The sequence below is a fragment of the Capsella rubella genome, unplaced genomic scaffold (genome assembly GCF_000375325.1).
Source record: "Capsella rubella cultivar Monte Gargano unplaced genomic scaffold, Caprub1_0 scaffold_1, whole genome shotgun sequence".
NCBI lineage: Eukaryota > Viridiplantae > Streptophyta > Magnoliopsida > Brassicales > Brassicaceae > Capsella > Capsella rubella.
Genome location: NW_006238923.1, coordinates 9,730,020 through 9,756,758, shown reverse-complemented (window position 1 = coordinate 9,756,758; position 26,739 = coordinate 9,730,020). Strand labels below are relative to the sequence as shown.

Sequence of the window (26,739 nt, the reverse complement as noted above, 5' to 3'; positions counted from 1 at the left end):
ATAGAGAGTGACTCTAATAATTTACAAATTTCATAAGCTAAATGATTAGGCAAATAGAGATAAAAACCGTTTCAGTTTCATCCAAATATGTTGTTCTACAGGAGTGTACATATACTAGTTGTAAATTCAACAATATCAATATACAACGAAAACATTTACATCAACAGATAAATAAAATTTTCACAACCCAAAACACCTGATCAGACAAACGCTAATCACAATCTGAAACCTGCAAAAATACAACAGACACACTTTAACTTGTGTTCCCACTTAGACACCCCTCCATGTCCTTTCCAGAGTGCATGGATCTCTCAGACAAGCGAATCTTCAGACATAACAGTAAGCAGAGAGTATTTGGCTTTGATTGAGATCTTGCCTGCTTCAACACAAAGCTTTGCCCCAGTCACTACCCAATATCCAGGTGGTTCCTCTGGACCTCTCACTACCTCTTTCATGTCCACAAGATTCAGCAGCTTTGGTTTCGCAGGCGGAGATGGCCCCCTAGGATACACTGCAGAGTTTAGATCAATCTTAGACTGTGGCTTTGTTGTTGCCGGGTTTGGACTTAAACCCGCGCTTAGTCTTGTACTAATCATCGAGAAAACACCTGATTTGCGAGAGTTTGATGAGAGATTATCCCAGCATGATTTACGTATAACAGCTGAAGCATCGAGTGAGAAACCGAGCCTCAAGAACAGAACTTTCCTCATCCCCATTCCTTTAACTTCTAACCAGGCTTTGGTTACAATAGAGGCGGTGTCATCAGCCCGTGCTCCGCTGTACTGAACTGGGAAGGTGCAAACGTGTGAGAATATTCCCCATTTCACGGGTTCATAATACCCTTTTTCATCTGGTTCATCGACAGGTTCATAGGTGTCATCGTGTGAGAGATGGAGACTTGGTGGACATGTAGAGAGGTGCTGTAAATGGATTGCCAGATGATCTCCCTTCTTCCCCTCCAGGAAGAAGCGTAGTCCAGTTACTGGCCGCTCGCATGAATCAACCTATACAACAGTTTTTGAGAATTGAATGTTTGCAATTGAGCAAAGGTTTATTATCTACAGCAATGTGAAGAACACATGTACCTTTGACGTGTTGACATATAATTTTGGACCCAACAAAGAGAACTGAAGGGACGGAGAACTCTGTTTTCTCCGGCGTAATCCGAGAGGGAGATCCCCATAAACAGGAGCCCATTGGCGTGGAAGTTGAAACTCAAGAAACTGATGCAACTCTTCTATTGGTGGCTTATCTACAACATTTTATACAACCTTGTTACCTGAATGAACCGTCTGAGTAAGTAACTAAGATACAAAAGCCAATATACAAAGGGCTCACATCGAAGGTATAAGTTCACCGCATGACTTAGAAATCCTGTTCCTGGGAGACCACTCAAGAGTGAAGTTATAGGAACAAAACACATCGATATGGCGTTAGGTGATTGTGAAATTGTTGAGAGCCATCGATCATGACTTTGTCCCACATCAACACCTCCTCTTCTGACACAAATGCTCACCATCTCCTGGAGATGCAAAGTACACATTTGTTAATTTCCCAGTTTAAGCATACAAAGAATACCCATATGGCTCACTGCATTAGTAGTGGTGAGAAGAAGCGGACCTCGTTCTTGGAGCGCAAGATAACTGGGCGACTAACCGAGGCATTCAATGGTTGAAATCCCCACTGGAGAGGGCTCCCCTCCTGCGGAACAATTAAACATTCAGGCTCCAATGTGATTTAAAATGCAATAAGGAACAATAGACAGACCTAAAAACTTGTAAAAGACGCTTTTACATTTGGCTTTCCGGAATAAACAGCAGCAGGAGAGATACTTTCAACTGGATCAGCAGAAAATCTTTTGTCACCCAATTGCTTCAACAGTTTCTGGACTTCATCAGGCTCATGATTCGAATTACGCAGCTGCTTCATGTGAATAACCTCTTTGCCTCCCATTGTCACTCCAACAATTATATGAGTACCATATTTATCGATAAACCTGTTATATAAAAACCAAAACCAATCTTTCCCATTTACAAAAGATCCAAAATTGCAGTAAGAAAAAGAAAAAACCAAAACTTTGTTAGTGATGATAAATTTATTTACCCAGCAAGTGCAGCAGCGTCCCAAGAAGAAGGAACCTCACGTTTCACTTCATCACGTAGAGTAACTTGCGACCTAACGAGCTCTACACTGTACAAACTAATGAACCATCCATCATAAGCTAAAGTCTTGACAGAGCTCGCATCTTTCTGCCAACATCTATTAAAATCAAACATAGTATTGAACATCCCCGACGGTATCTTCCCAGACAGAGACATATCTTGATTAAACTTCTCCGACATCTACACAAACAAAAGTCACTCAAATTTAGAGATGTTTCTTTCTACTACGACACACGAATCAGTAAAACAAAAAATAAAAATCAAGCCTTTAGATACTAAACCTGATTAAAAGAGAGTATATCGGAGCGTAACCGAGTACGTTCGCCTTTATCGCACTTAATCGAGCTGGAGACGTTATTAACAACGATCCCACCAGGGAAATACAAGTCACGGTTCCGGGTCGGGTCAATCTCGACTAGCCTAGACCCGTCTGGTGTAGCTTTACAATAAGAGAGACGAACATCGGAGCAGAGATCATAGCCTAATCCGATCACTGATACGGCTTTCTCGGCGGCGGACTGAGCATCGTGGCGGGTGATATTGTAAGCCATGGGATGAGAAGGGTGGAGGAGGGAGAGAGAGAGATGATGATGAAACAAAGGGAAGTGGAAAATTCAAAAGATTGTGTCTTTGAGTGGTGAAGAAGACGAGGAACAAAGCCATTGAAGTGGTCAACGGTGTATGGCTCACAAAAGAAGAAGACTCATAGAAAACTTTACAAAAATAAAAATGAAGCATTTAGTCAACACGCAATTACTTTGACTTTATTTGGCTAAATGTTTGATTTTTTTTTGTTATGATATTAAAAGTGTGAATATGAGATGATTAGAATAATATTTTTTACCTAATTTTTTAGTTGTAACAAGTAACAACTATGCATATCGATTTTTTTTAATATAATCTTTGTTTGAGGATACACTTATGAAGCAGTTAGGCTGATGATATTTGACTAGGACACTATAAATAAATCATGATCAGCAGATTTGTTTTGTAGCTTTGTTGTCCAAATTTATAACTCACAACGAAGTTGATGGTTACTATTGCCTAATGTTTTACAATTTGTCTATTCAAAAATCAGTATGTGTAAACTTAAGAAAAAAAGAATATAAACTTAGGAAGATTTGATACCAAAACATGTAACATGAAACTTTCTTTGGTAGACTTTTCCAATAGTGCAAGGCTGTGAGACGTTACATCATCGGTTTAATATTTTTATTTCCAACGTAGGATTAGTTTTTATATATCATTAGCTTTGCTTGGGTGTATAATTGGGTGTCAACCCCAACCACACTGTAGTGTAGTTGGTTGGTAATATTGGTATACAATAGACAGCAATGAGATATTTTTTTACACGTTATTCGTCGTCGCATGTTACTCTCTCTGATACGTTTGACAAAGTTGCGGCGTTAGAACCGAATACACATAGTCTTTGTTACATATATTTCTATAAAGTTTATAAGATTACGATCTCATATTTGACTATTACAATGTTTTTTTAAACCACACGATATTTCTACTGTTGAATTTTGGTGTAAGAGTTGCATTTATCTTTCGCCTCCATCTGCAGATTTTACTACTATATTCAAAAGCTTTTACGAAATAAATTTATCTCTACAATGATAATAAACGGAGACAAAATTTTGAATGTGACTTGTCTTCGGATCAGATAGCAAATCCAAGAGATTTAGCTTCACAGTTAATTATCATTGTACATATATATTCATTCTTAAACAATAGCTTATAAAGTTAAGAAGATGTATTCAACAAACATTTGCTCTAGAAGATTTGAGTTTTAATAAATTTTTAGATGAATGTTTAAGATTTTGGACAAATTTATAGAAACTTGAAATCCCAATGTGTAAAACTTGAAGACAAACCACCAGTCGATCGCAAGTCCTTTCTGAACTCAATTAATGTCTCGTATAAGTTTGTTTGGTTAATTATAAAGCGTTTCCTATGGTCTCGTGTTCAAATATGTTAGAGGAGTATTTCTTGAACACATGCTATCCTTGCTCATAACAATGACATGTTCCTAGAGTATATTATAAGATGTGTGTGTATATAACTATTTGTATCTACTACGTACATAACACAAACGAAGACATCATCTGTATGCCAGTAAGTAAGTACAAACACAAGCCTTGATTTCATTAATTAATTAGCTCTACCTTATTTATAAAACACCCATATATGCACATATCAAAAGCAAGCTTTACCCGTAAGTAGCAAAGTTGAAGACCACCCTTCCGGTTTCATTTGGGCTTCTTAATTGTGTCTCTGTATCGGTCCTAGATTGCCATGAGGAACTGGTCCAGGATAAGGAAAACCTCCTCCGTAAACCGGGCTCGGGTTCCAAAACCCGTAATCGCCATACAACTTTGCTAGATCAAAGCTCTTGGATTTCACCTTTAAGGAAGAATCTAAATCTTGAGATGTATATTTGTTGGTAGAGATAGGTCTTCCCATTGCGGTCGAGATAATGAGCATAGCGAGGGTAGTTATGCGAAACATTGACATGTTAGATACATGAAGAAACATTTTTTAACCAAGAAAACTCTTTACGATCTGCATGATGTTCCTACCTTTTCAAAGCTATTTAAAACCAAATTAGATAAAGGATTACAGCTCATATCTTGTTTTATTAATGTAATTTTTTTTTAATATCAAAGGTAATGGGCATTTGAGGATACAGTGTTTAAGTGTTTTTATTTTTGGTTTATCACGTCATTTGAATGAGAAAGTTCATGAGGTTTGCATGTACTTGAAGTACTTCTTTCTTGTTTATCACTCGGAAACGATACTACGTTGGTCACTGGTTATTAATTCACAAAATAGACCAAGGCCCAGTCGTATGTTGAGGCCCAAATTTTGTTTGATGGCTTAGGGCTTATCTTAGTTTTTCGTCACATAATGAAAGGTAAAAAAAAACTTTGGTTGGTTTAATAATAGCTATCTTTTCTAATTGAGAAAATGATAAAGATAGTTGTTTTTAATTAGGATAATGAAACACATAGGCATGAATCAATTTATGGCCTTGAATGGAAGGGCAGATTAAAGCCAGATTAAAAGCAGATAATACACACAATGTGAGAACTGTTATTTTTTCTCCATTCACACAAAATTAATATAATGGCAGTTCAAAAAAGAAAATATTACTAAAAAATAATTGATCTGCTAGCAGATCAAATATAAGAAGGATATTGTATTGCACTATGAACAGTAAAAAAGCTGGAGATTTGGAGTGTTTTTAAATGAACTGCTTTTTTTAATAAAATATTAATAAAATTTGATCTGCATTTAATATGCCATATCTGCTAATCTGCTTTTGTTCTGCTGGGTATATTTTAACTGCTTGATCTGTTCTGCCATATTTATTATCTCCATTCAAAGCCTATATATAGTATATAACTAATCAAAGTCTTAGAAAATTTAGTGATGATCTAATAGTGTCTACTTTTATACTAGGCTGTGGTATTTTTTTCTTTCTGATAACTCATCATCGTTGCATAGCTATATATAGAGAGAATACAAAAAATGCTACAATAACATTCAGTTAAAAAATGATATCATCATTTGACTAAAACAACATTACATTTTATCATCATCCTTATTTTCAGTTCAAAAAATGGGTCATCATCTTTGGTAATATTATGGCTTTGAATGGAGATAATAAATATGGCAGAGCAGATCAAGCAGTTAAAATATACCCAGCAGAACAAAAGCAGATTAGCAGATATGGCATATTAAATGCAGATCAAATTTTATTAATATTTTATTTAAAAAAGCAGTTCATTTAAAAACACTCCAAATCTCCAGCTTTTTTACTGTTCATAGTGCAATACAATATCCTTCTTATTATGATCTGCTAGCAGATCAATTATTTTTTAATAATATTTTCTTTTTTGAACTGCCATTATATTAATTTTGTGTGAATGGAGAAAAAATAGCAGTTCTCCCATTGTGTGTATTATCTGCTTTTAATCTGCTTTTAATCTGCCCTTCCATTCAAGGCCTATATCTATATATTTTTATACCAAAAATCATCATCATCATTTCTCAACTACAAATTTTCTTGCATACTGGTATAGACCGAGGCATGTATGTTCTGGAAAGTATAACAAAAAATGCTTTGGAAATTGGTATTACCAAAATAATTGTCGAGTAGTAGTTTTCTATATATGTAAATATAGGAAGACGGCAAATTATTCTTTATGAATCGTATAATTTGCTTTGACTGTACGTACGTACATCCTATAAGAAACAAAAACAATACTATATCTTTGGCATGAAAAAAAGAAAGAAGAAGATATACTATGAATTGAGACTAATTAATTAAGCTTAAAGTAATCATATTGATAATAATTGTAACATGTGTTTTAAATGGTTTTCGAAGGCAAACCATATGATACGAGCCGAATAAAAATGAGAGATTTAGTCAACCGACGGACACGCTTTGATCCAAAATGTCTCTAATGTCCCCCTTCTTGACCCATACCTCTCTAAAACATCCTAATAAGTCTCCTCTTCCTCCTTTTGTTATATTTCCCGGCACGTTCAATTATTTGATTTGCAAAGAAGATACTTACTTAATAAAGCATATACTATAAACATTACTTTATAATGTGAGTTTCATTCATGCATCAAACCACTGTTTTGTGTGTTATATATTCCACTCTTGACATTCCAAAACACTATCATCCATAAAAAGTTAGTTATATGATTATTAAAATTAGCAAACATTTCAGCGCGTAAGACGTAATTACATCGGAATAGTAAAGTTGTCCAAAAGAAATGAATCCGGAATAGAGTTGAGTGATATGACTTACCGTGTGTAAAGACTAAAGATAGGCTCTTTATTTTCCTCTGGCTGAATAAGTCGTTAGTATAAGATCATATCATTAACAAAGGATCGTCATTAGCTACGTCTGCTTGGAGACGATTATCTTTCGTCATATTCGGTGTTATGAGAAAGGTTTCTTTATTTTAACTCATCTTTTCATGATCTAACCTTTCTTTCAAATAATTCAAATCTATTTAAATAAATAGAAACTTGAAATAGGGCAATAATAAAATTCAGAATCGAGACAGAATAACCGCGCATCGTGCGATTTTATTAGTAATGTGGCAATTTTTTTTTTTGTTACCATTAGAACCGCACTTTACTTTTTTACAATTGTTTTTCATGTTATTGTTTAAAGTTTAAATGTCTAGTAACCGTTCAAAAAAAAGAATTATCTTCTACTTAAAATTTTTTGTAAAAAAGGGAAAGAATATACAAATTTTTAAAAGATTAAATATTCAGAAAAAAGGTAAATATATAAATTTTAGCTTAGAATTAGTAAAGAGTGGTCAAATAGTAATGTTCGGGTGATTCATTTTTACATATAGTCGAGAAAATGCATAGATGGTGTGTAAGACTAAAAATAATAATATGTCATCTTGAAAAACAACATTTAAAAAAATCAAAAATCATTGAAAAATCCTTAAACAAAATATAGATCACAAAGTTTTCTATCAATGGAATATGTTAACACTTCTTGAATTTGTGCAAAATTCTATTTAGTAAATATTTTCAGAAAACTTGAATAAGTTGCCGGTACTCCGTCCGACAGGTTTTGATATAAAATTTTCATACGTATTAAAGAAGAAAAAAAATAGTAAGAGTACAACATTTCTGTGAAGAGCAAGTAAGTCGTATTGGTCCATTCGCCTGAAAGTCCAAATGCAAAATTTAATAATGTGAAATTGTGAGGAGAAGAATCAATCAAAACTTCGACATCAACGTGTAAATGCATTGCATCTGAACTAAACGGTGGCCAATCCTGGAAACCGAACGGTAACACATAATCTCATTCTTTTATATATCAAAACATTAGTATTATTATTATAGTATCATATACTATATGATTAACAAATGCAAATTATGATTCTCATCTGTGTGTGTTCTACCGACAAATTTTGCAGGCCTGTGTCTTCTTTGGTTCCAACGTAATCCGATCTTTGTGTTCTCTGGTCTATACATTGTGTCCATTGTTTATTTTGGCTTTTGTCAAATTATGTCCGTTTTTAACGTAACACATAAGTGAGTAATCATTCTTTGTTCTTCTCTATAAATAGATTTGTTTTTAAGATATGGTTTAATTTGATTCTTCTACCAATTATTAGGGCGTAATGGTTGCATGTGTACTTGGTCAAGCAATTCATCAGCCGCATGTGAGATTAGTTTGAGTATTTGCATTTTGCAATCGGGGTTTTTTGTTTTTTAGTATGACAGTAATGTTTTTTTAGTCACCCGTACAAACACATATCAATATTATAAAAATACATTAACTTATCTTATTATTATTTGTTTCCACACATAAGTTAAATTAAAAAACTAAAGAGATTTTTTTTTCTTTCAAAATCCCTAAGAAAAACGAGTTAAGCAAACGAAATAAGGTTACTATATATATATTGCTCGCCTCTTATAGTATTATTTTACCTAATTTTTTCTATAATATGTGAATGTGAAACTCGTAGGTAAAAGATATATATCTCAACTTCATTTAATAGGCTATGAAAAACAGAATTAAGTAGTTTGGTACACAAATTGGTTAATTATAACCTGTTAGAGTATATTATGATTTGTCTATACATATATCTATAGTTTACTTATTGTAGATTTATATATCGTATTCGAGCACTCCGATCTTTAAATTTTATAAATTACAGCGCCGCCACCTAAACATAATAACACCAAAAATAAAAATAATTAAATAATTTAAATTCAGAAATTAAAGATATACGTTAATCTACTAAATTACATTAGGAATAAAATGTTTACTTTATTAAAAAAAAAAAAATTTGATTTTTACCACTTTTTAATTTGTTATTAAATATGTGACTATCTATCAAAGCATAAAGTTTTATCGAAAATTAAAAATAACATGATAGTTATATATTATTGTAAGTTAAGCTTATTAAAATTGTTTTTTATTTTCAACTTTTTGTAGATTTATAATTACTTTGTCATAAATATTGCAGAGATATTAATTAATAAATATGATGTAAAGTACGAAACTGTATTAAAATTTGAAAGATTTCGACAGCTCGTCTAGTAAAATTTTAACTAATAATTAAAAAGTAATTGTATACCAATTAATATAATATATATATCAATTAATAATATAAGGCAACATGGTACATTTCATTTAATTTTCAATTTATAATTAAATAACACATGTAATAAGGCAATCAATTCATAATATCTAAAGCAAAAAACTGCTATGGAAACTCCTCCATTTTTCACTTAAGTATTTTAAGATATAAAAAAGTGTAAAAATTTAAAGAAAAACGATAAATCCATATCAATTCAATAGTATTTGTATCTATATTTTACTCTTTCCCATAAAAAAAACAAAAGTTTGTAACATAATTAAAATCCCGGTTTTAGTAAAAGATTATGTTTGCTTTAATTAGTACACACACATACATAAGAAATAAATCATTTGGCACGTCAATGTCCTTTACCAATTTTTCTTACACCAATACAAATCGACACGTGCCAAGTAAGCGCGTGGGCTCCTCATCGCAAGTAAAATATAGAAAAATCCATATATCACCAAAAATTAAATTAAAAGGCATTTTATACACACAAAAAAAAAAAACATTTTCATAATTGAAAAATAAAAAAACTTTATGAAGGGAAAAGAAAAAAAACATTTAAGAGAAAAAGCAAAAAAAAAAAAAAAAAGAGAGAGTCCATATCAGACAGTATCACTTTCCCCGTTCGTGGAGACAAAAAGAAGATGACACGTAGGTGTATTTAATTACCAAAACTGCCACTCGGCCGCCCCTTTTAGTCAAAACCGCGGTTGACTTACATTTTATCTTTGTCTCCTTCGAACTAATTATATATATATATCTCTCTCTTTCCTTACAACTTCACCCACAAAAACCTCTCAAGCTTCTTCCTTCCTCAGCCTCTCTTTTTCTCTGAACAAAGATTTGTATTTGTTTTTGTTGTCATGGCGCCGGCAGTTAAAACGGCGGTGGTCAAAACCAACGAAGGTAACGGAGTCCGTTACAGAGGAGTGAGGAAGAGGCAATGGGGACGTTACGCAGCCGAGATCAGAGATCCTTTCAAGAAGTCTCGGGTCTGGCTTGGTACTTACGACACTCCTGAAGATGCGGCTCGTGCCTACGACAAACGTGCCATTGAGTTTCGTGGTGCCAAAGCCAAAACCAATTTCACTTATTACAACACCACCAACGAGACCCTCAGCTTGAGCCAGAGCCATAGCACCGTTGAGTCATCCGTTCATGGTCTCAACAACAACAACCTCGGATCTGACGCCATCAGTTCAAGATTCCCTTTCCCTAAGATCCAGGTCAAGTCTGGGATGATGGTGTTTGATGACAGGAGTGAATCTGAATCGTCCTCTGTCGTGATGGATCGTAGCCCACAAGGAGGAGGACGAGGACGTGTGGTCTTGGACTTGGATCTTAACTTCCCTCCTCCACCTGAGAACTAATCATTTATATTATTGGGGATTAATCATTAATAATTTAGAATAATTAATTTTTAATGTTTTCTTGATTAAGTATTATTTGATCATCATCAAGTAGAAGTGGTTTCTACCAAAAAAAACTAATCAAGTAGAAGTGGTGCCAATTGTTTTTTCTTTTTTTTTTTGGTCATCAGCAGCAGATTTGTTTGAAAGAAATATTAGTATCAGAACGTGTTTTGTTCTAATCTGCTGATCGATGTCTTAATTATTACTTATTGATTAGTATGTAATTCTGATCAAAATAAATAATATACTCTTGTTTTGGCATCAATCTCTATGATCAACACATATAAGTAAGTTGATCGTATGTTTTTATCCACATCCAATTAGTTATATTTTTGACAGAAAACAACAATACCTTATAGGATACCTTATTTGGGATAATGAGATTTGTCAAAAACAGATTTTGTTGTTTTTGAATATAAAATTGCAGAATAAATTGTTGCATTGTTTTTTGTTCTCATGGAAGGTATATAATTGTTGGAAAAAAAAGGAAGGTATATTATTTTATATATGCTAATCTGCTGTTATAAAAATTAAAAAACATATATATTGTCAAACAATTATATGTTTACTGACTTTCCTATATGTGATGTATATAACTAGTCATGAAACAAAACTTTATAATATGGAAAGATATAAAGATAGGTGACTACTTCTTCTAACCCTGTATTGTATACATGGTAAGTAAATTGCTTATTTCGACATACATATACGAAGAAGGTTAAGATATATTTTATACATTTATTGAGGTAAATTGATTAATCTAGTTATTTATGAGCACGAGAAGAGAACATTTTTTTAGCAGAGGTGGTGATCCAACTCAAGCAAAAGGACTCATGCATTGGTGATAAATCTGAATTATTTCTTGTTATTGTGGTAAACATGTTCACTATGTTTATGTACTCTTTGAATGTTGTTAATTTGTTATACAAGCTAAGGATAGTTAAAGCATTAGCTAGCCTAGGTTTAAGATACAACTTGGTAAAATCTAGTGTATAGACCATATAATAGTTCTTTGTCGACCATATCATAGAATTTATGTTACTTTTAAGACATTTTCTTTGAGGAAGATTTGATTATCGATGGTTGGCCAAGGATATCTTTGATATGTACTAGCAAAAGATCTCTTGAAGTTTGCTTTTCTTGTTGGGTTTGGTTTACTCATTCTCTATCGAGGTTTGCGTTTTGGTTTGATTTTGTAATGGTTTTTTATTTTCTATCTTTTTATGATTGTAACATTGTATTTTAAGTTATTAGCTTTTTTTTCATAGGATTTTAGATTCCAGAGATATTGCGTTTTTTACTGGTTTTAGACTCTAAAGATATCTTGTTTTCTAGTCGGCTTATGTTTGTAACCTTCAATACGTTATGATTTCAATAATATAATTTTAGATGACAAACAAAAAAGACCATATAATACTTCAAAGCGGATAACTCCGCAACTGCCAGAGAGTTAGCCAACCACTGAGCAATGCTTAAGGTGGAGCCTCTTCGACAATTGGTTTAAATTAATTGACCTTCGGCCATCAAGGCATCAACGTTGGACTTTCGTTTAACACAAACTGAACTTGGATCCCAATTGCTTAAGAGCCCATCAGTTCTTTTGGCCCACTCCAAAAAAGGTAGAACCAAACATAAAACCGCATTTAACGTTAGAGTAGTGTTTGTTGGAATTTGCTCCACTCGGAAAAAAGCTTGTCCATGTCTCTCTGTTATTTTCAGTTTAGCTTTTTAACGAGATTTGATATATTAATACTTTCCCCGAAAAAAGTTATTGCAGTTAAATGAATTTTTGTGAAGAAATCATGCTAATGAGTAATGACTAAATAAGTCTAAATTCATAAACTAACAATAGGCAAAATATTCACAACAAAACCCAATACTACCAAAGTTAAAAACTCAGAAATTATTAACATAACAAAACCCAAAATATTCCCAAAAACCACGGATTGTGTTTTGATGGGACTCTCCATTTGGACATATCTTCGAACCAATTCATACACGGAAAAAGGCACTGATTAAAAACCTCAAAAATTGATGGTCGGCCACTGCCGCCACACTATCAAGTAAAAGAGCACTTATTAAGCCCTATATAATTCAAATTACATATGACTTTCTTTTGTCAAATAATTAAATAAAGCTTAGGTTTATAAAAACGACAAAGAAACTCACAAACACTTAAAGCCATCTAGAAATAGTTAACAAACAACTAAACAAGAAAAATCCAAATTTTATCAATCGTTATATCGGAATACTTTTTGTTCAGCATACGGGTAGAAATAATGTGCAAAACTATTTATGAAAAACTCGTAAATATAAATAAGACATATCATGTCCGTAGGTGAATAATAAGCCAGTCCAAAGTCCAAACTCACACGCTTGCTCTGTAAATAATGTCTCTCACTAGTCTCTATCTCTTTTGTTTGTTTCCTTCTTTACTCAGTCTTTTGTCGTGGTGTCTTACACAGAGAGAGGCGCGTGAGTCAAAACAGGACTTGCAAAGTAAAGAAAGAGCTGCACACAAGTCAGTCCGTACTCAACGACACGCCATAGAATACGATAAGATTTCAATAACCCCCTCGAAACCGACATAAGCTACGGTCGTAACGCAATCCACAAACAACAACAAAGCATTATCATTTTCTCTTTTTGATGCATGCACACGAATCATAATAATAAGACGTTTGTTAATATTTGCTGATAATTAAATAACTTTCTTTTGTTTTTTTCATCTTTCCGCAACATGGATCTCATAACAATCGATCTCTTCCGTCTCTTACATAACGAACAAAAGAACTACTTAAAATATAACTCTAACAAAAAGATATCTGCTAAAAAGAAACAAATACTTCCACCGAAAGTTGTCTAAAACGGCGCCGTATACAAAAGTCCGCCGAAACGGCGCCGTCTATATCGAGACTTAATACTTTTGTTTTACATCCAAAGCGGCGGAGGCTCGTTGAGGTCAATGGATAGGCCACGTCTCACCGTAGCAGGTGAAGGAGAAGGACTCGTTACAGGAAACCCTACCACTCGACCATTAGATGGTGACGTGGCGGCATTAGGCGGGGCGGCGAAGTAAAGCGGCGCTTCGTTAGAGGTGTAATCTGAAGTTTTGTCGTTGAGCACTCCAGTTCGTAGAAATATCCGGTGGTGCTGGTGATGGTGGTCGGAGATAGTAGGAGGAGGAGGAGGAGGAGCGGCGAACCAGAGCTGTTGATGGTGATTGTGTTGGTTATGATCTGGTGCGGGAGTTGCGACAGAGGGAGCGGAAGGGATGTGGTTAAGGTCGAGAGAGAGAGGAGAAGGGAAGTTAGTTTTGGCTTTGATACCACGGAGGAAACGAGCGGCGCCGTCGTAAGCGAGAGCAGCTTCTTCGGGAGTGTCGAAAGTGCCTAACCAAACCCTAGTTTTCTTCCAAGGATCTCTAATCTCAGCAGCGTAACGACCCCATGGTCTCTTTCTCACTCCTCTGTAATGCACCTCTCTTGCACATGTCGTAGACGCCATCGTCGAGAATCTCTATCAGAGAAGATGAGAGAATCTAGAGAGAGTTAGTGAGTACTACTAGTATATAAATATGAAGGAAGAAAGAGGTTTTGCTTTTGTTGACTTGTTTGACCCAAAAATGAGAGAGAGTGTGTGAGTGAGTTTAAAGAGGAAGAGGTGTTGTGTTTTGTAGTTGAGAACACCCGTAATCCTCGGCTTCTTTTGACGATTTATCTTTTAGTTTTTTCTTCTAAGCAATACTAGGATCGAGGTTTTCTATAGGTTTTGCAAGGATCAACCACCGTTCGATCTTTGTGCTGTTTGGTCGATGTGACTGTGGTATACTGAGAGATTGTTACACGTGTGTTTTTACACCTAACTATATTGTTTTCGATTATTTGAGAATACAAAAAAAAACACACACACAATAAGATACTAGATCTCTTATAAAGTGAATAATTGAATAGACTAATCGTACGACATAGAAAAAGGGACTTATTACTTCTGCCTGATGCTAAATACTGTTTTCTCATCTATTCATTTACGAGTATAATAAGTTTGGTTATACTAAAAGAAGATTATTGGACGTTAATGTTATAGAAACAAATGTATGAGTTTCCACTCTTAAAGCGAACTGCATTAAAAGATAAGCAGAAGGCTATTTGCTTTAGGTTTGTGCCATACTAGGAAATTAATAATGCTCGTTAGAAAATATATAACAAGCAAATGTAATTATTAAACCCAGATCGTATTAATTATTATAAACTTTTGTAAACATTATCAGGTTCTACTATATCGATCGTAATTACAAACCTCGATGCATTTTCTTCTCATAGCATAAGCAACCAACCAACCATTGAGAAATGATAAAAAGAAACAAATAGAGTAAAATAATAAAAAAGTGGTGTAAACGAAGAAGAAAGAAAGAAAGAAAAATAAAAAGGGCCGCCTCTTTGACTGGACCTGTGGCATTGGGATGCTGACGTAAACCCTACTAGTAGCTGCTCTATACAGTATACACTCTATATAGATCTCTTTTTATATATATATACACGTATCTGCTTGTTTCAGTCTATTATATTACAAGTATTTATAGGCTCTCTTTTGGGTTTTTTATTGGCACCCCCACCATATATAAAATATATATTTATGATGTAATAATTATAATGATGCACGAGTACACAAGCGAGCGAGAGAGATCATTTAATATAAGTTCACTTGAACACAACTACTCCTATCTATCTATCTATCTATCTATCTAGCTAGCTCTGACTGATTTTGTTTTTCTTTTTGTCTAAAATATTTATTTAATCAGCCCCATCTTTTTACGGGACCCTCTCTATATAGCAAAATCTTGGAGTACATTAGTCTGTTCTTGCCCCCTAGTGACGCAGTTAGCCTTTAGATAAAACTTTTTTTTATTTCAGTATAATTTTGTAATACAAAATTACCAAATTCTAGTCCAAATTGGAACTTAGTCCGAATCATACTATGATTTTTAAAGAAGAGACAAGGGTTTAAAACATCTTCCATACGAGGTTTATTTTTGGTCTTATTAACTGGAGTTTCATTAGGTTTTGTTTGTTATTATTTATTAGGGTTTTTCTTGATTAAAAAAGAAAGAAGTGTGTTTCCTTTCACGTGACAAGGCTTGGGCTCTGTCGTTTTGATTGAACAAAAGCTTTGGTCCATATCTAACAAAATTTCTACACGTGCGAACACTCTGATGTCTGACTTCTCTCTCTGACAACACCAACTTATTATTTTTTACTTTTATTAGATTAACCCTACTATATATTTATACTACTACATCCCAAAGCTAAGCTAAAGCTAATAGTAACAATAATCATTTTCAAGAATCTGGCTTTCGTGTTCACGTGAGCCTGCTCATACTTATGAGCTATATGACGTGTCTTTGTTGTGCAGCTAGAGAGATAGAGAGATAGAGAGAGAGAAGACAAAAGGACCATCATCATCGTCTAAGTGCTGACTGCCTACAGAAGCAGAACACAACACACACGAAATCATGACTACCATACGAATACGATGCCTCTCTCTCTCTCTCTCTCTCTCTTTCGCTGACGTGTTTTCTCCTCTCTCTCTCTCTCCCCGTCCCTCCCACTCCCACACACCTGATCCTGACTTTCGCGCCTCTTTTTTGACTATTTGTTTTTCTTTCTTCTGTAGTGGTGAGCTAGTAGTATCTTTCTTTTTTCAGCTATCCATCTATTGTTTTTTTACCATTTACCTCTTTACTATATTATCCGACACGTCACTGTGATCGCTTTATTCGATAAGCTCGAAACTTTATTTGCTGTAGCTGTTGAGAGCTTCTTGTAATGTAACTGTTGAGGATTCTTTTACTTGACGTAGTTATGGTTCCTCTACTCTACTCTACTCCATGTCTCTATCATTAACCAATAACTTTATCATCGTTATTTCATTAAATTTATAATTAAAAGAAAAACAATGTTGGTTTTGGATCAAAGTATCAAGAACTTAAATGAGTTTCTCGTCTGCTAAAGCCGAAGCTAAACCAGCATAAATCACAAAATTTGGTTTCTTAATCACCATTCTAGGAGGCTCGTCGAAAACAAAAAGTGAATAATATCTCAGAGATTTGCAAGCTTTTTCGTAAAAAGTCTAGTAACCCCAAAAATCCTTACGACAGCTTGTACTGATGAGCACAAATATGCTTCTCCAACCTCACCTGGTGACTCTAAAAGCCTAAATAAATAAAAGTACAACGATAAGTCGAAAGAGTCTGAGAAAATACACAATCAAATGGGTTTCGATCAAACCGTAAACGAGGGGACATAGATTTTATTACCTTGACCTGTTCCAGTAGATTTTTGGCCCGCTCGTTGGTTTTGAAGTGATCACGAACAGGCTGTGATACATATATCGGTAATGATAAGCAAAGCATACAATTCATATAGATCAAAGAACGATTGAAAGGAGACAACTTTCAACGTTCCAAGATGATTCTACATTTTCTGTTGATGCCAGAAACTTAAGAGAAAACAACTTTTTCTTATATGGATTACTATGCTCATGTTTGTTGTGAGAATGAAGTCATTAATAGAAGGAAGTGTACTTACTTGCAGGGTTATATTCAACGCTTTCATTAAGGCCTTCTTCAGATCCTCAGGCTGCAACTCGCCGCTCTCGTAGTCAGCAGCAATGTCTTCAAAGCTTTTGAAGGTCCTGACAGTCGGAAGAATTTCAAAGATCAGTCTAAGATGTAATTTGCAAATCTTATATTTGATTCAGAGGCACCAAAAGTTGCAACCAAGATATTCAAAATAATTGTTTCCACTACTCACTTGTTACTGCCGTTCTTTTCATATTCGACTTTGAGCTCATTGAATCGTGGCAGAACGATATATTTGACGTATTCAAGACATGGATTGCCTTCCACAGTTCTTGGAGGGCAATAAGCTTTGTTGATCTTCTCATTAACATCAGCCTGGAAGACAAAAAGATCATAATACATGTTCATACTTACAAAAACTCTTCTCTGTTTTGAAAGCTTTATAGCTATTACTTACCTCCTCATCTTCCATAAAAATGGCAGATGAGGGATCACTTTTGGACATCTTTTCTTGTCCTTGTTGGAGACCAGGAAGCATATCTGAAAAGCCATTAACACAGTTAAAGATGATGACAACATCGGAAAGAAAGAAAACAAAAATATGCAAAGAGACATACGGTGGGACAGGATGATGGGTTTATTCTTTCTCTTAATGTGAGCACAGTATTCTCTTGCTAGCATGTTTACTTTCCGCTGATCCATCCCGAGCTGGCAAATATCAGCCTACACAGATCAAACAACAAGTATCAGTAGCAATTATAGAAATGTATATATTTAAAATACAAAAATGCATTTTCAAGTACCTCGAGTAAGAAAATATCCGCACACTGCATACACGGGTAAAGAATTTGAGCTGCACTCAGCACCTCGGTCTCACTACGTCCCATAATCTGCCCACACCTGTAAGGAAGGTGACACATTTCATTCAGATCCATTCTCATCGCCATTATATGTGAAACCAATAACTGGAAATTAATTACCTCAAGATGCGACGGAGATTGTTTCTACGAGCAATATCCATCACAAGAGGCCAATACTTATTCCCCTTACCATTTATTTCGTCTGATGCCCAAAGGAATGCTACTTTGTCGTTGTTCATCCCACCCGCTTGCCAAATCTCTTTGAAGTATTCTCCAACCACTCTAATTCTCTCCAAGTCACCTCCCAACTTGTTGTTCAATTGAGCAAACCAATCTGCAATCCAAATTTTCACTTGGCAACCAGCTGAAGTCAATTTGTTCACATTGGTGACCTTCATGACTCCCTGTTAAGAAAGTACAACAATGAAACAATTTACAATAAAGTTCTCATACAAAAAATATATATAACGTAATCAAAACAGCAGAAAGGCTTTAAGTTTTTGCTAATCATCTACTTAATGAAACTTACGTACATATACAAGCAAATGCATCTATTTCTAATGAACTATCTTATCCTTCAGACTCTAAAATCCTTCAAAATGAAGGCACAGAATGGAATAAACTAAAAACTCGACATCTCTCAAGCTGCATCTTCAACCTTGACTAATCATAGCCAAAAGGCTTAAAAATCGAGAGAAATTCTACATCAATTATGATTAGACACATCAGAATCTCATAACCAACCTGGGCGATGTGCATCCTTCCTGATGGTTCAAAACCATCGTAGCAGATCGGAGCAGGCTTCTTGGCTAGCAGATTCTTCAGCTCATCTTCTTGTATGCATTCCTCACCAATACTCCTCACAATCTGGTATTTCACCTCAGCCTCCTCACTCATCCTGAATTAGCAGCGTGCTACCCAGTAAACCACAAGTGCATAATACTATAGGAAAACTGACAAACATATTCGATAAAAAATCGAAGAACTTGAACTAGGGTGTGTGCCTTGTTTTACGGAATTGTCTATTTAAAATGACAGGAGGAAACTATTAAGTAATTAAAGCAAGAAAATCTATCTCCAAGTTTCACATAGAAGTCACAAAAAAAACCAACTTAGATGAGAAAACAAACATTGTACACTCTAAGTAATTTATCTTCTCAGAAACCACACAACAGAACATGAAAGAAATGGAATATGATATGCGGAAGAATCCATAACAAGATTACTCACTGTAATCCGGCCACCAAAGAAGATGCTGCGCTTGATGTATTGACGGAAAGAGCCTCCTTCTCTGTGGATGGAGCCGTTGGGATGACTCTGATAGACCATTAAAACAGGAATTACATTGGAATTTTGGTTATAAAAAGTTTGATTAATGAGAGACGTTGCTGAAAATTTTGACATCTGAGAATGGTTCTTGCTCCGTAATTTCTTTACCTGGTGACTTTGTATCCCTACAATAACACATGATAAACCAAAAAGGAGAGAGAAGTTCAGAGGCCTGTGTATGAACGTCCAGGCAATATCTATAAGTAACTAATTGAACCTAAAATGAGTGGAAAGACATTTTTATTACCTTGACCTGTTTGAGCAGATTCTTAGCCCGGCTGTTGGTTTTGAAATGGTCACGAACAGGCTGCAATGTGGGTAAAAACCAAAATAAAATTGTTAAAAACCTAAAATCAATGACCTATTTACCTAAAGGACATAATTTCTATGTTCCATGATAATTTAGTTAAATCCAAACAAAAGGGAAACATATTATTTAAATGTTTGTTAATAAACCATCTTGCTGTAACATAAGGAAATACTCACTTGCAGTATCTTATTCAATGCTTTTGTCAGAGCGTCCTTCAGATCCTTAGGGTGCAACTTGCCGCTTTCATAGTCAGCAGCAATATCTTCAAAGCTTTTGAAAGTCCTGTCATTTGAAAAATTATCATTTCATAGGTAAGTAACTTGCATTGCTAAATAAACCGAAAACAGAGACATGAATTATGAGAAAATCTGACCAAAGAGAATATTTCATGGCAGCCATTAGTTTGAGAGTAAACCCAGAAACCAAACACTAAACACAGAGGGTCTAGAAGAACTGGTAAAGACTCACCTGTTACCGCCATACTTTTCATCTCGCTCAACTGTGAACTCACTGAACCAGGGTAAGATGATGTATTGGACATACTCAAGGCAAGGGTTACCTTCCACGATATCCGGAGGGCAATAAGCTTTTTTAATCTTCACATTAACTTCAGCCTGGAATTTAAGATCATTAAACACCACTCAATAACTATACAGCTCATCTCTGTTGGTTATTTGAACTAGCTACTTTACCTCTTCATCTTCCATGAAGATGGCAGATGAAGGATCACTTTTAGACATCTTTTTCTGCCCTTGTTGAAGACCAGGAAGCATATCTACCATCCGTTACAGATAAAGATTATAAGAAGAATACTTGAAAGGATACACAATAGAACATCAATCAAATAGAAAATGTAGAACATACGGTGGGACAAGATGACAGGTTTGTTTCCCCTCTTAGTGTCATCACAATAGTCTCTTGCTAGCAAATTTACAGTTTGCTGATCAACCCCAAGCTGGCAAATATCAGCCTGCAAACGTTTCAACAACAATTTTAGAAAAGTTAAAAAGGTAGATGCACTTGATATAGATAAATCAGAACGCAGCTAGAAACAGATTGTCAGGGATCTTAAGACGACTAGTGAGAGCAAGCCTAAACGTGGAAGAAACCTATACGAAATTAGTATTAAAGTACCTCAAGGAAGAAGGTATCAGCACATTGCATACATACATACAGAATATGAGCTGCACTCAGCTCCTCAGTTTCACTCAAACCCATAATAGGCATACACCTGATCAGACCAAGAAACAACTCATGAATGTTTATCATCACATTAACATAATTGCATAAATGAAACGCGGGTATACCGTTTTATTTTGGCGAGACTATTTCTGCACGCAATATCCATCACAAGAGGCCAGTACTCATCCCCTCTAGCATTGATCTCATCGGATGACCACAGAAACTCTACATTCTCAGTGTTCATCCCGGCTGCCTGAAATATCTCCTTATAATAATCTCCAACAATCCTGATTTTCTTCAAATCACCTCCTAACTTGTTGTTCATATACGCAAACCAATCTGCAATCCAAATTTTCACTCGGCAACCAGCAGAAGTCAATTTGTTCACATTCATAATCTTCATCAGTCCCTGTCAACGTAATATCAGAGTTAAACGCACTAGCAGAAGCTTCTCACTTACAAATGAAAGAAAAATGAAAGAATTCCAATGCATGCTAAGCAATATAAAACAAGAATATAAGAAACATAATCACCTGAGCGATATGCATCCTCCCTGATGGTTCAAAACCGTCGTAGCAAACTGGAGCAGCTTTCTTAGCCAGAAGATCCTTCAGCTCATCATCATGTATACATTGTTCGCCAACACTTCTAACTACATTGTATCTTTTTTCGACCTCTTCGCTTATCCTGAACCAATAAAGATGTAATCTGCTTAGCTAACAAGTGCAAATTATAAACTGGAAGATTCACAAATGAAGTATCTCGATTTATTTTCCTGAGGTTTATAACTACAAATGTGAATGGTGAAGGAAAATCACCAACTAATTCGATGATGAATTGGAGGATGTAAATTAATGATAGTGCCTTTATCCCAGAGTTCTAATCTAAAACATGCGGAAGAAACTAGAGAGGAAATCAACTAACACTATAACATCGCTATTGGCTTCATCCATTTCTTGGATCATAGGCAAGAAAAGTGCTAGTGATATAGAGAGAAGAAACTTACTGTAATCCGGAGGCCAATGAAGACGCCTGAGTTGGTGCATTGATAGAAAGAGCCTCCATACCTAACGATGGAGCTGTTTCTAAAAATCAAAAACACAAAAAAAACAAAAAAAATGGACTCAAATTTTGAAACTTTATGCAGAAAGGAGTCAGACAGAAGTAACACCTTATCCTATCTTCTCCTCTATCTATATTGTTTCCAAGCTCTTGTTCTTTTTTGTTTTACTTACTCACACTTATGAAAAGTTGGTACCTTTAGCATATATTTCGATCTGGGCTTTGAGTGTTTTAGATCGATTTCAATCTAGAAACTGGCATTGACTCCTAAAACTCAGAACTCCTATTGAAAAATCTCCAAATATAACCCAACAGAGAAACGAGTTCTGGGAATAAAAGCACAAATGAATTCGAATGGGAAGAATATTTTGAACTGACCTCTGCGATTGATTCTCGTAGGCGTTGGTGTTTCACGCCGTGAAATGTCTGAAACCTTGAGGAAAGAAGAAACAGAGAAGAAACCCTTTTGACTCAAAAAAAAAAAAAAAGGAAAAATAGATCAGAACTCCCGGTTTGATCCGGTTCACTAAAGTTCCCGGTTTATTATGGTTCTTTGGCAGAGTGGGGCAAGTCCTACTGAAACAGGGAAGAAGTTATTACTACAGTTCAAGATTCTTGTGCTCATCTCATTCAGAAGCCATACTTCTTGGGGACAAAGTGCTGTTTTGAGTTTGGTTTATTTGGATTTAGATGTATGAATATTTCAGAGTTTCAGTTTTGTAACAAAGTCGAGCTTTGACCGAGTTGGTTTAACAAAAACTGATGTTTCCGTTGTTTTCACCTAACATGTGTAAATGATATATTAAACCATAACTTTTATGTTCTAAGTATCCTCTAAACTCCCACCAGACAAAAGAAACAAAGGACTAATCCCATACAAATTATAACACGAAAAATCGAATCCTATATCTCTAAGAGAACCGGTTTCACTTCCTGCGATAATTAAAAGCACTCAAGACCATTTACAAATGTATTTCCTCTTTGGTCTTCTTCATGTTGGGAGCAATGTGGTAGACATGATATGAACATTTTGACCTTGTGGGGGTTTGGGATTCGTGTTGCTAACCAGGAGAAGATTGAACTTCCAGAGAAGTAAATCACGACAACAAGCTTGGTCCATTTTCCACAGCAGTACGAGCTTGGCCGTGATTATTGTGCCCTTGCCGTGACATTTGGATGTCATGAGATACATGTGTTCTCTTTTTTGCATACGGAGCTCCTCTTGCTGCCATATTTACAGTACAGCTCATATAAGTTTTCTCATAGACTAATTACAGTTTCCTAGTGCAGAAGACAGAAATGAATGTTCTACCTGCAATCTGCTGTGCCCGAAGAATGTTCTGTCGCCTTTTCCACCATATCATTGCACATGCAACGATCAATAAGAATGCTAGACTAACACCAAATGCAATCCCAATCTTGGCTCCAGAAGAAAGGTGAGGTCCACAAGCTGGAAGCCCGGGGATTCCACAAAGACCTGCATTATCTGTGAAGCTACAGAGGTAGAGAGTGACAGTTACCAGGTAAGTGAGTGCTTTTTCCAACAGCATTCTAGTATTTTTAAAAGACATTTTGTCTCTGTTTCAATTTTCTTACTTGAAGCTTGCTCTATGCAACAGCCTCCCACCTACAGCCGCTGGTACTTTTCCTGACAAAGAGTTTCCATTGAGATTCCTACAAACATAATTAAAGATTTTATATTGCTTGACCATATTAACTCCATTGGCTACTGAAAATGATATGGACCAAAGAAAAAGAAAAATGTCAATAGAAACTGGATAATCTTACAGAATCCGCAGGGATGTTAATTCTCCCAAGGTTTCAGGGATAGATCCATTGAAGGAATTGTAGGAGAGGTCCCTGCAAAGAAGAATTAAGATTTAGTTTCAGGGTTCAGAATCGAAAAGTTAACACATAAAGTATTATTACTTACAAAACTTCCAAGCTCGTGACACTTCCAAGTGATGCAGGTATTCCTCCACGAATGCTGTTTTCACTCAAGTTTCTGAAATATGGAAAATAAATTGATCAAGATGCTTTCACTGTAAGGAGAAATTCCACAATATTAATGACATGAAAAGTCATTTCTCTTGAAGAAGATAACAAAATCATTCGTTTACATATAAATTTTGGGGGAGACTTCGATGAATGTATTGACTTACATGCTCTGAAGATGTTTTAGTTTCGATATGTCGTTTGGTAGAAAACCTTTCAGACCTTGGTTATCAAGATCACTGCAAAGGAAAACAAGGTTTTGTCTATTCAAAAACATGATAAAAGACTGGAAACTCAAAGAGAGATCCTTCCCAAATAAATATAAAGAGTTCATGTAATCTCTAGCTTATGTACATGCATAGATATCATATAAACTATGTGACTAATGTATATGCACAAAACAAGAGAAACGAGCTATACAGTCCATCAATGAACCATCGGCTGGTGTTCTTGTCCAGCTGACAATTAGCTCCACTCCAAGGATGTTGTGGGGGAACACATGGGTCACCGTTCCATCCAAACCTTGATGGAAGTCCTAAAGCTTTTTTCATTTTCTGTAATGCACCGACTGAAACAAAAAGTGGCTAGTAAGTATAAGACGTTGCATGCAATCATAATCCAATGATCCAGAAAGAAAGCAAACAACCAGCTTGATATTCAAGAGCTATTAGAAGGAATAAACCATAAGTGATTGGCAAATTTTAACCCTATATAGATTACCAAATGCGAATAATAATTTACTTGAATGACATTACATAAAATCAAATTCCATTCTTTCAACAATGGAAACGGCAGCTGACAACAAGATGCATTTTCGTTTTCAAATAACCAAACTTTATGAGCATTTGTGAAAAAGAACAGCAATGAAATGATAACCTTAAAAGTGTCCATAAAAAAAGTGTACCTTCATCTCTTAATGTCTTAAACTCAGCGGTTATGACTTCAAAGACCTCAATTGCATTGATAATAGCAAGACCACCTGCCTTGGGTTGTAGAACGACTGTTAAAGTTCTTCCACTCACAGTCACTGTTGCATTGAGAACAAGTGCTGCATATCGGTCACCACTCCTCTTTATGATATCCACATCTTCAAATAAAGTATCACCATTTATTACAACATCAAACACCCTTTTTCCTTCAGCAGTGATTGTAGCATCAATCTCTGCAAAGTGCAACCACACTGAGTACTTTCTGTTGGGTTCCACATCCAGGCTATATGTTAAATCGGGTTGGTCTTCCGTACTCACTAAAGCTGACTGATATAGTGCTTCTGGATAAAAGTTTGGGGAAACTGAGGCCTTCTTAATGGTATTCTCAGTTGATCTTGGGGAATCAGCTCCTTTACCAAAAGATCTCCTAGGATTCCAAAACCTATCACCACCCCAATGATCCCCACTGTAATCTTCATCAAACCTCGGCTTCCCAGTACCACAAGTCAACCTGGTGGCAGTTCTAAGTATAACTCCTTGGCCCCAACCTTCACCAAAGTTGTAAGCTTTATCATCAACCTGGAGAATTTCAATACTAAGGATAGCAGGATCACCATGACCTGTACTATGGAAACATATAGTAGCTGTCCCACCCAAAAGAAACATGAGAGCTTCAGCGAAAACTTGATCATCTTGACTACTCCAACCCGATTTCAGAGAGGATATCTGAGTCCCTTCAATAGATATGTCAAAGAGAGGCTCTTTGTCAAAGTTAGGCTGATCCACTACTCCAAAGAAGATCCTCACAGAGTAGTGTCCCTTTGGCACTCGGACAATGTTGTAGCAATTGTTTGGACCCTCGGAGATTGGGAAATACCGAAGTGTCTTCAGAGGAGGAGTAATATAACTAGGTGATGTAGCATTGGCAGGTATGCCTCCAGTGTATGCAATATCCTTGAACCAAAGAGCATAAGTAGGCGGGGTTCGAACATTTCTTCGAGCTCCACAACTAATCCGCAAAGCATATGGAGCTGAAAAATTGCAAGATAAAACTAAATCCTTGGTTCATGGAAAAACATTTGGATGAATGGGAATCATCAATACAGTAATGGTGACCAGATACTCAACAAATCCACAAAATGTATCTGTTCATATGATCAGAAACATGCTTCCAGAGTAAAAAAGAAAAACATTTGCTTTGATGCTCGCGCTTAAAAAACAGGTCAATGTAAGAAAAAGAAAAAAAAATCGTACATCTAGACGCAGATCAGTATGCTCCTAAATTACATGGTTTCAAGAAACAGCAATTCGTAAATCTTGAGCTATTAGTTCAAGCTCGAGCTTTCTGAATCCAATTTTTACAAAAGTATTGATCGGAAACAAGTAGTAATCCAAGTGAAATGCAAATCAAGAAGATTTCGAATCCGGAAAAATTTGAACTTTGGAAGTAAGTAAAAAGTTGCCAAAAACAAGTAAAGTGAGAGTTGTCAAAATCTGGAAGAAGAAGAAAAAAACGAACCTGGACGAGCTGAAGAAGAGGGAAGACCAAAAGAGAAAATGATGAGAAGACATGGGAGGATAAATCGAAGCATCTTCTTTGATCTTTCAAGAATCCCAAAACTTACCAGCTCCTCTGTCTGACGAATCTATCTACCAAAAAGCGTCTCATTTCGCCATTTTGCACAAAACTTGATTTGGTTCGTTTGTTTTGTTTTCCTTTTCGGTAAGACTGAGGGAAGAAAGAGAGAGAGAGAGAGAGAGAGAGAGAGAGAGAG

At 35.5% G+C, this 26,739-nt stretch overlaps 6 protein-coding genes across 7 annotated transcripts; 1 reads left to right on the top strand and 5 right to left on the bottom strand.

The window, feature by feature from the left end:
• Positions 1-54: 54 nt before the first annotated feature.
• Positions 55-2,827, bottom strand: LOC17898892 (MACPF domain-containing protein NSL1). The gene is made up of 7 exons (XM_006306964.2): positions 2,444-2,827; positions 2,104-2,342; positions 1,795-1,996; positions 1,621-1,701; positions 1,339-1,522; positions 1,086-1,252; positions 55-1,004 (listed from the first exon to the last, which is right to left on the bottom strand). Exons 1-7 carry the CDS (start codon positions 2,711-2,713, stop codon positions 312-314), a joined length of 1,836 nt encoding a protein of 611 aa, XP_006307026.1. The 5' UTR covers positions 2,714-2,827; the 3' UTR covers positions 55-311.
• A 1,600-nt stretch (positions 2,828-4,427) lies between these two features.
• Positions 4,428-4,733, bottom strand: LOC17899270. The gene is given in 1 exon segment (XM_006306281.2): positions 4,428-4,733. A coding segment is annotated over 1 exon segment (306 nt).
• Positions 4,734-10,101: 5,368 nt separating this feature from the next.
• Positions 10,102-10,828, top strand: LOC17900770 (ethylene-responsive transcription factor 11). The gene has a single exon (XM_006304545.2). It carries the CDS (start codon positions 10,169-10,171, stop codon positions 10,673-10,675), a length of 507 nt encoding a protein of 168 aa, XP_006304607.1. The 5' UTR covers positions 10,102-10,168; the 3' UTR covers positions 10,676-10,828.
• A 2,590-nt stretch (positions 10,829-13,418) lies between these two features.
• Positions 13,419-14,327, bottom strand: LOC17896678 (ethylene-responsive transcription factor 12). The gene has a single exon (XM_006306062.2). The coding sequence runs from the start codon at positions 14,222-14,224 to the stop codon at positions 13,649-13,651; it is 576 nt and encodes a 191-aa protein (XP_006306124.1). The 5' UTR covers positions 14,225-14,327; the 3' UTR covers positions 13,419-13,648.
• A 2,289-nt stretch (positions 14,328-16,616) lies between these two features.
• On the bottom strand, positions 16,617-22,507 carry LOC17900892 (tyrosine--tRNA ligase 2, cytoplasmic). Of its 2 annotated transcripts, none has more exons than XM_006306747.2 (21): positions 22,419-22,507; positions 21,985-22,063; positions 21,512-21,665; positions 21,104-21,387; positions 20,931-21,027; positions 20,661-20,766; positions 20,489-20,571; positions 20,265-20,410; positions 19,973-20,078; positions 19,734-19,793; positions 19,595-19,611; positions 19,388-19,474; positions 18,902-19,055; positions 18,278-18,561; positions 18,101-18,197; positions 17,915-18,020; positions 17,755-17,837; positions 17,530-17,672; positions 17,305-17,410; positions 17,034-17,093; positions 16,617-16,930 (listed from the first exon to the last, which is right to left on the bottom strand). In XM_006306747.2, the coding sequence occupies exons 2-21, from the start codon at positions 22,041-22,043 to the stop codon at positions 16,910-16,912; spliced, it is 2,253 nt and encodes a 750-aa protein (XP_006306809.2). In that variant the 5' UTR covers positions 22,044-22,063; positions 22,419-22,507; the 3' UTR covers positions 16,617-16,909. The 2 variants fall into 2 exon arrangements, with proteins under 2 accessions (XP_006306809.2, XP_023644719.1); XM_023788951.1 differs by having other exon boundaries at positions 21,985-22,057; positions 22,419-22,437.
• A 281-nt stretch (positions 22,508-22,788) lies between these two features.
• Positions 22,789-26,739, bottom strand: LOC17899272 (putative leucine-rich repeat receptor-like serine/threonine-protein kinase At2g14440). Its single transcript, XM_006306938.2, has 9 exons — positions 26,484-26,739; positions 24,940-25,995; positions 24,456-24,603; positions 24,203-24,274; positions 23,974-24,045; positions 23,829-23,900; positions 23,637-23,714; positions 23,353-23,534; positions 22,789-23,265 (listed from the first exon to the last, which is right to left on the bottom strand). Exons 1-9 carry the CDS (start codon positions 26,554-26,556, stop codon positions 23,138-23,140), a joined length of 1,881 nt encoding a protein of 626 aa, XP_006307000.1. The 5' UTR covers positions 26,557-26,739; the 3' UTR covers positions 22,789-23,137.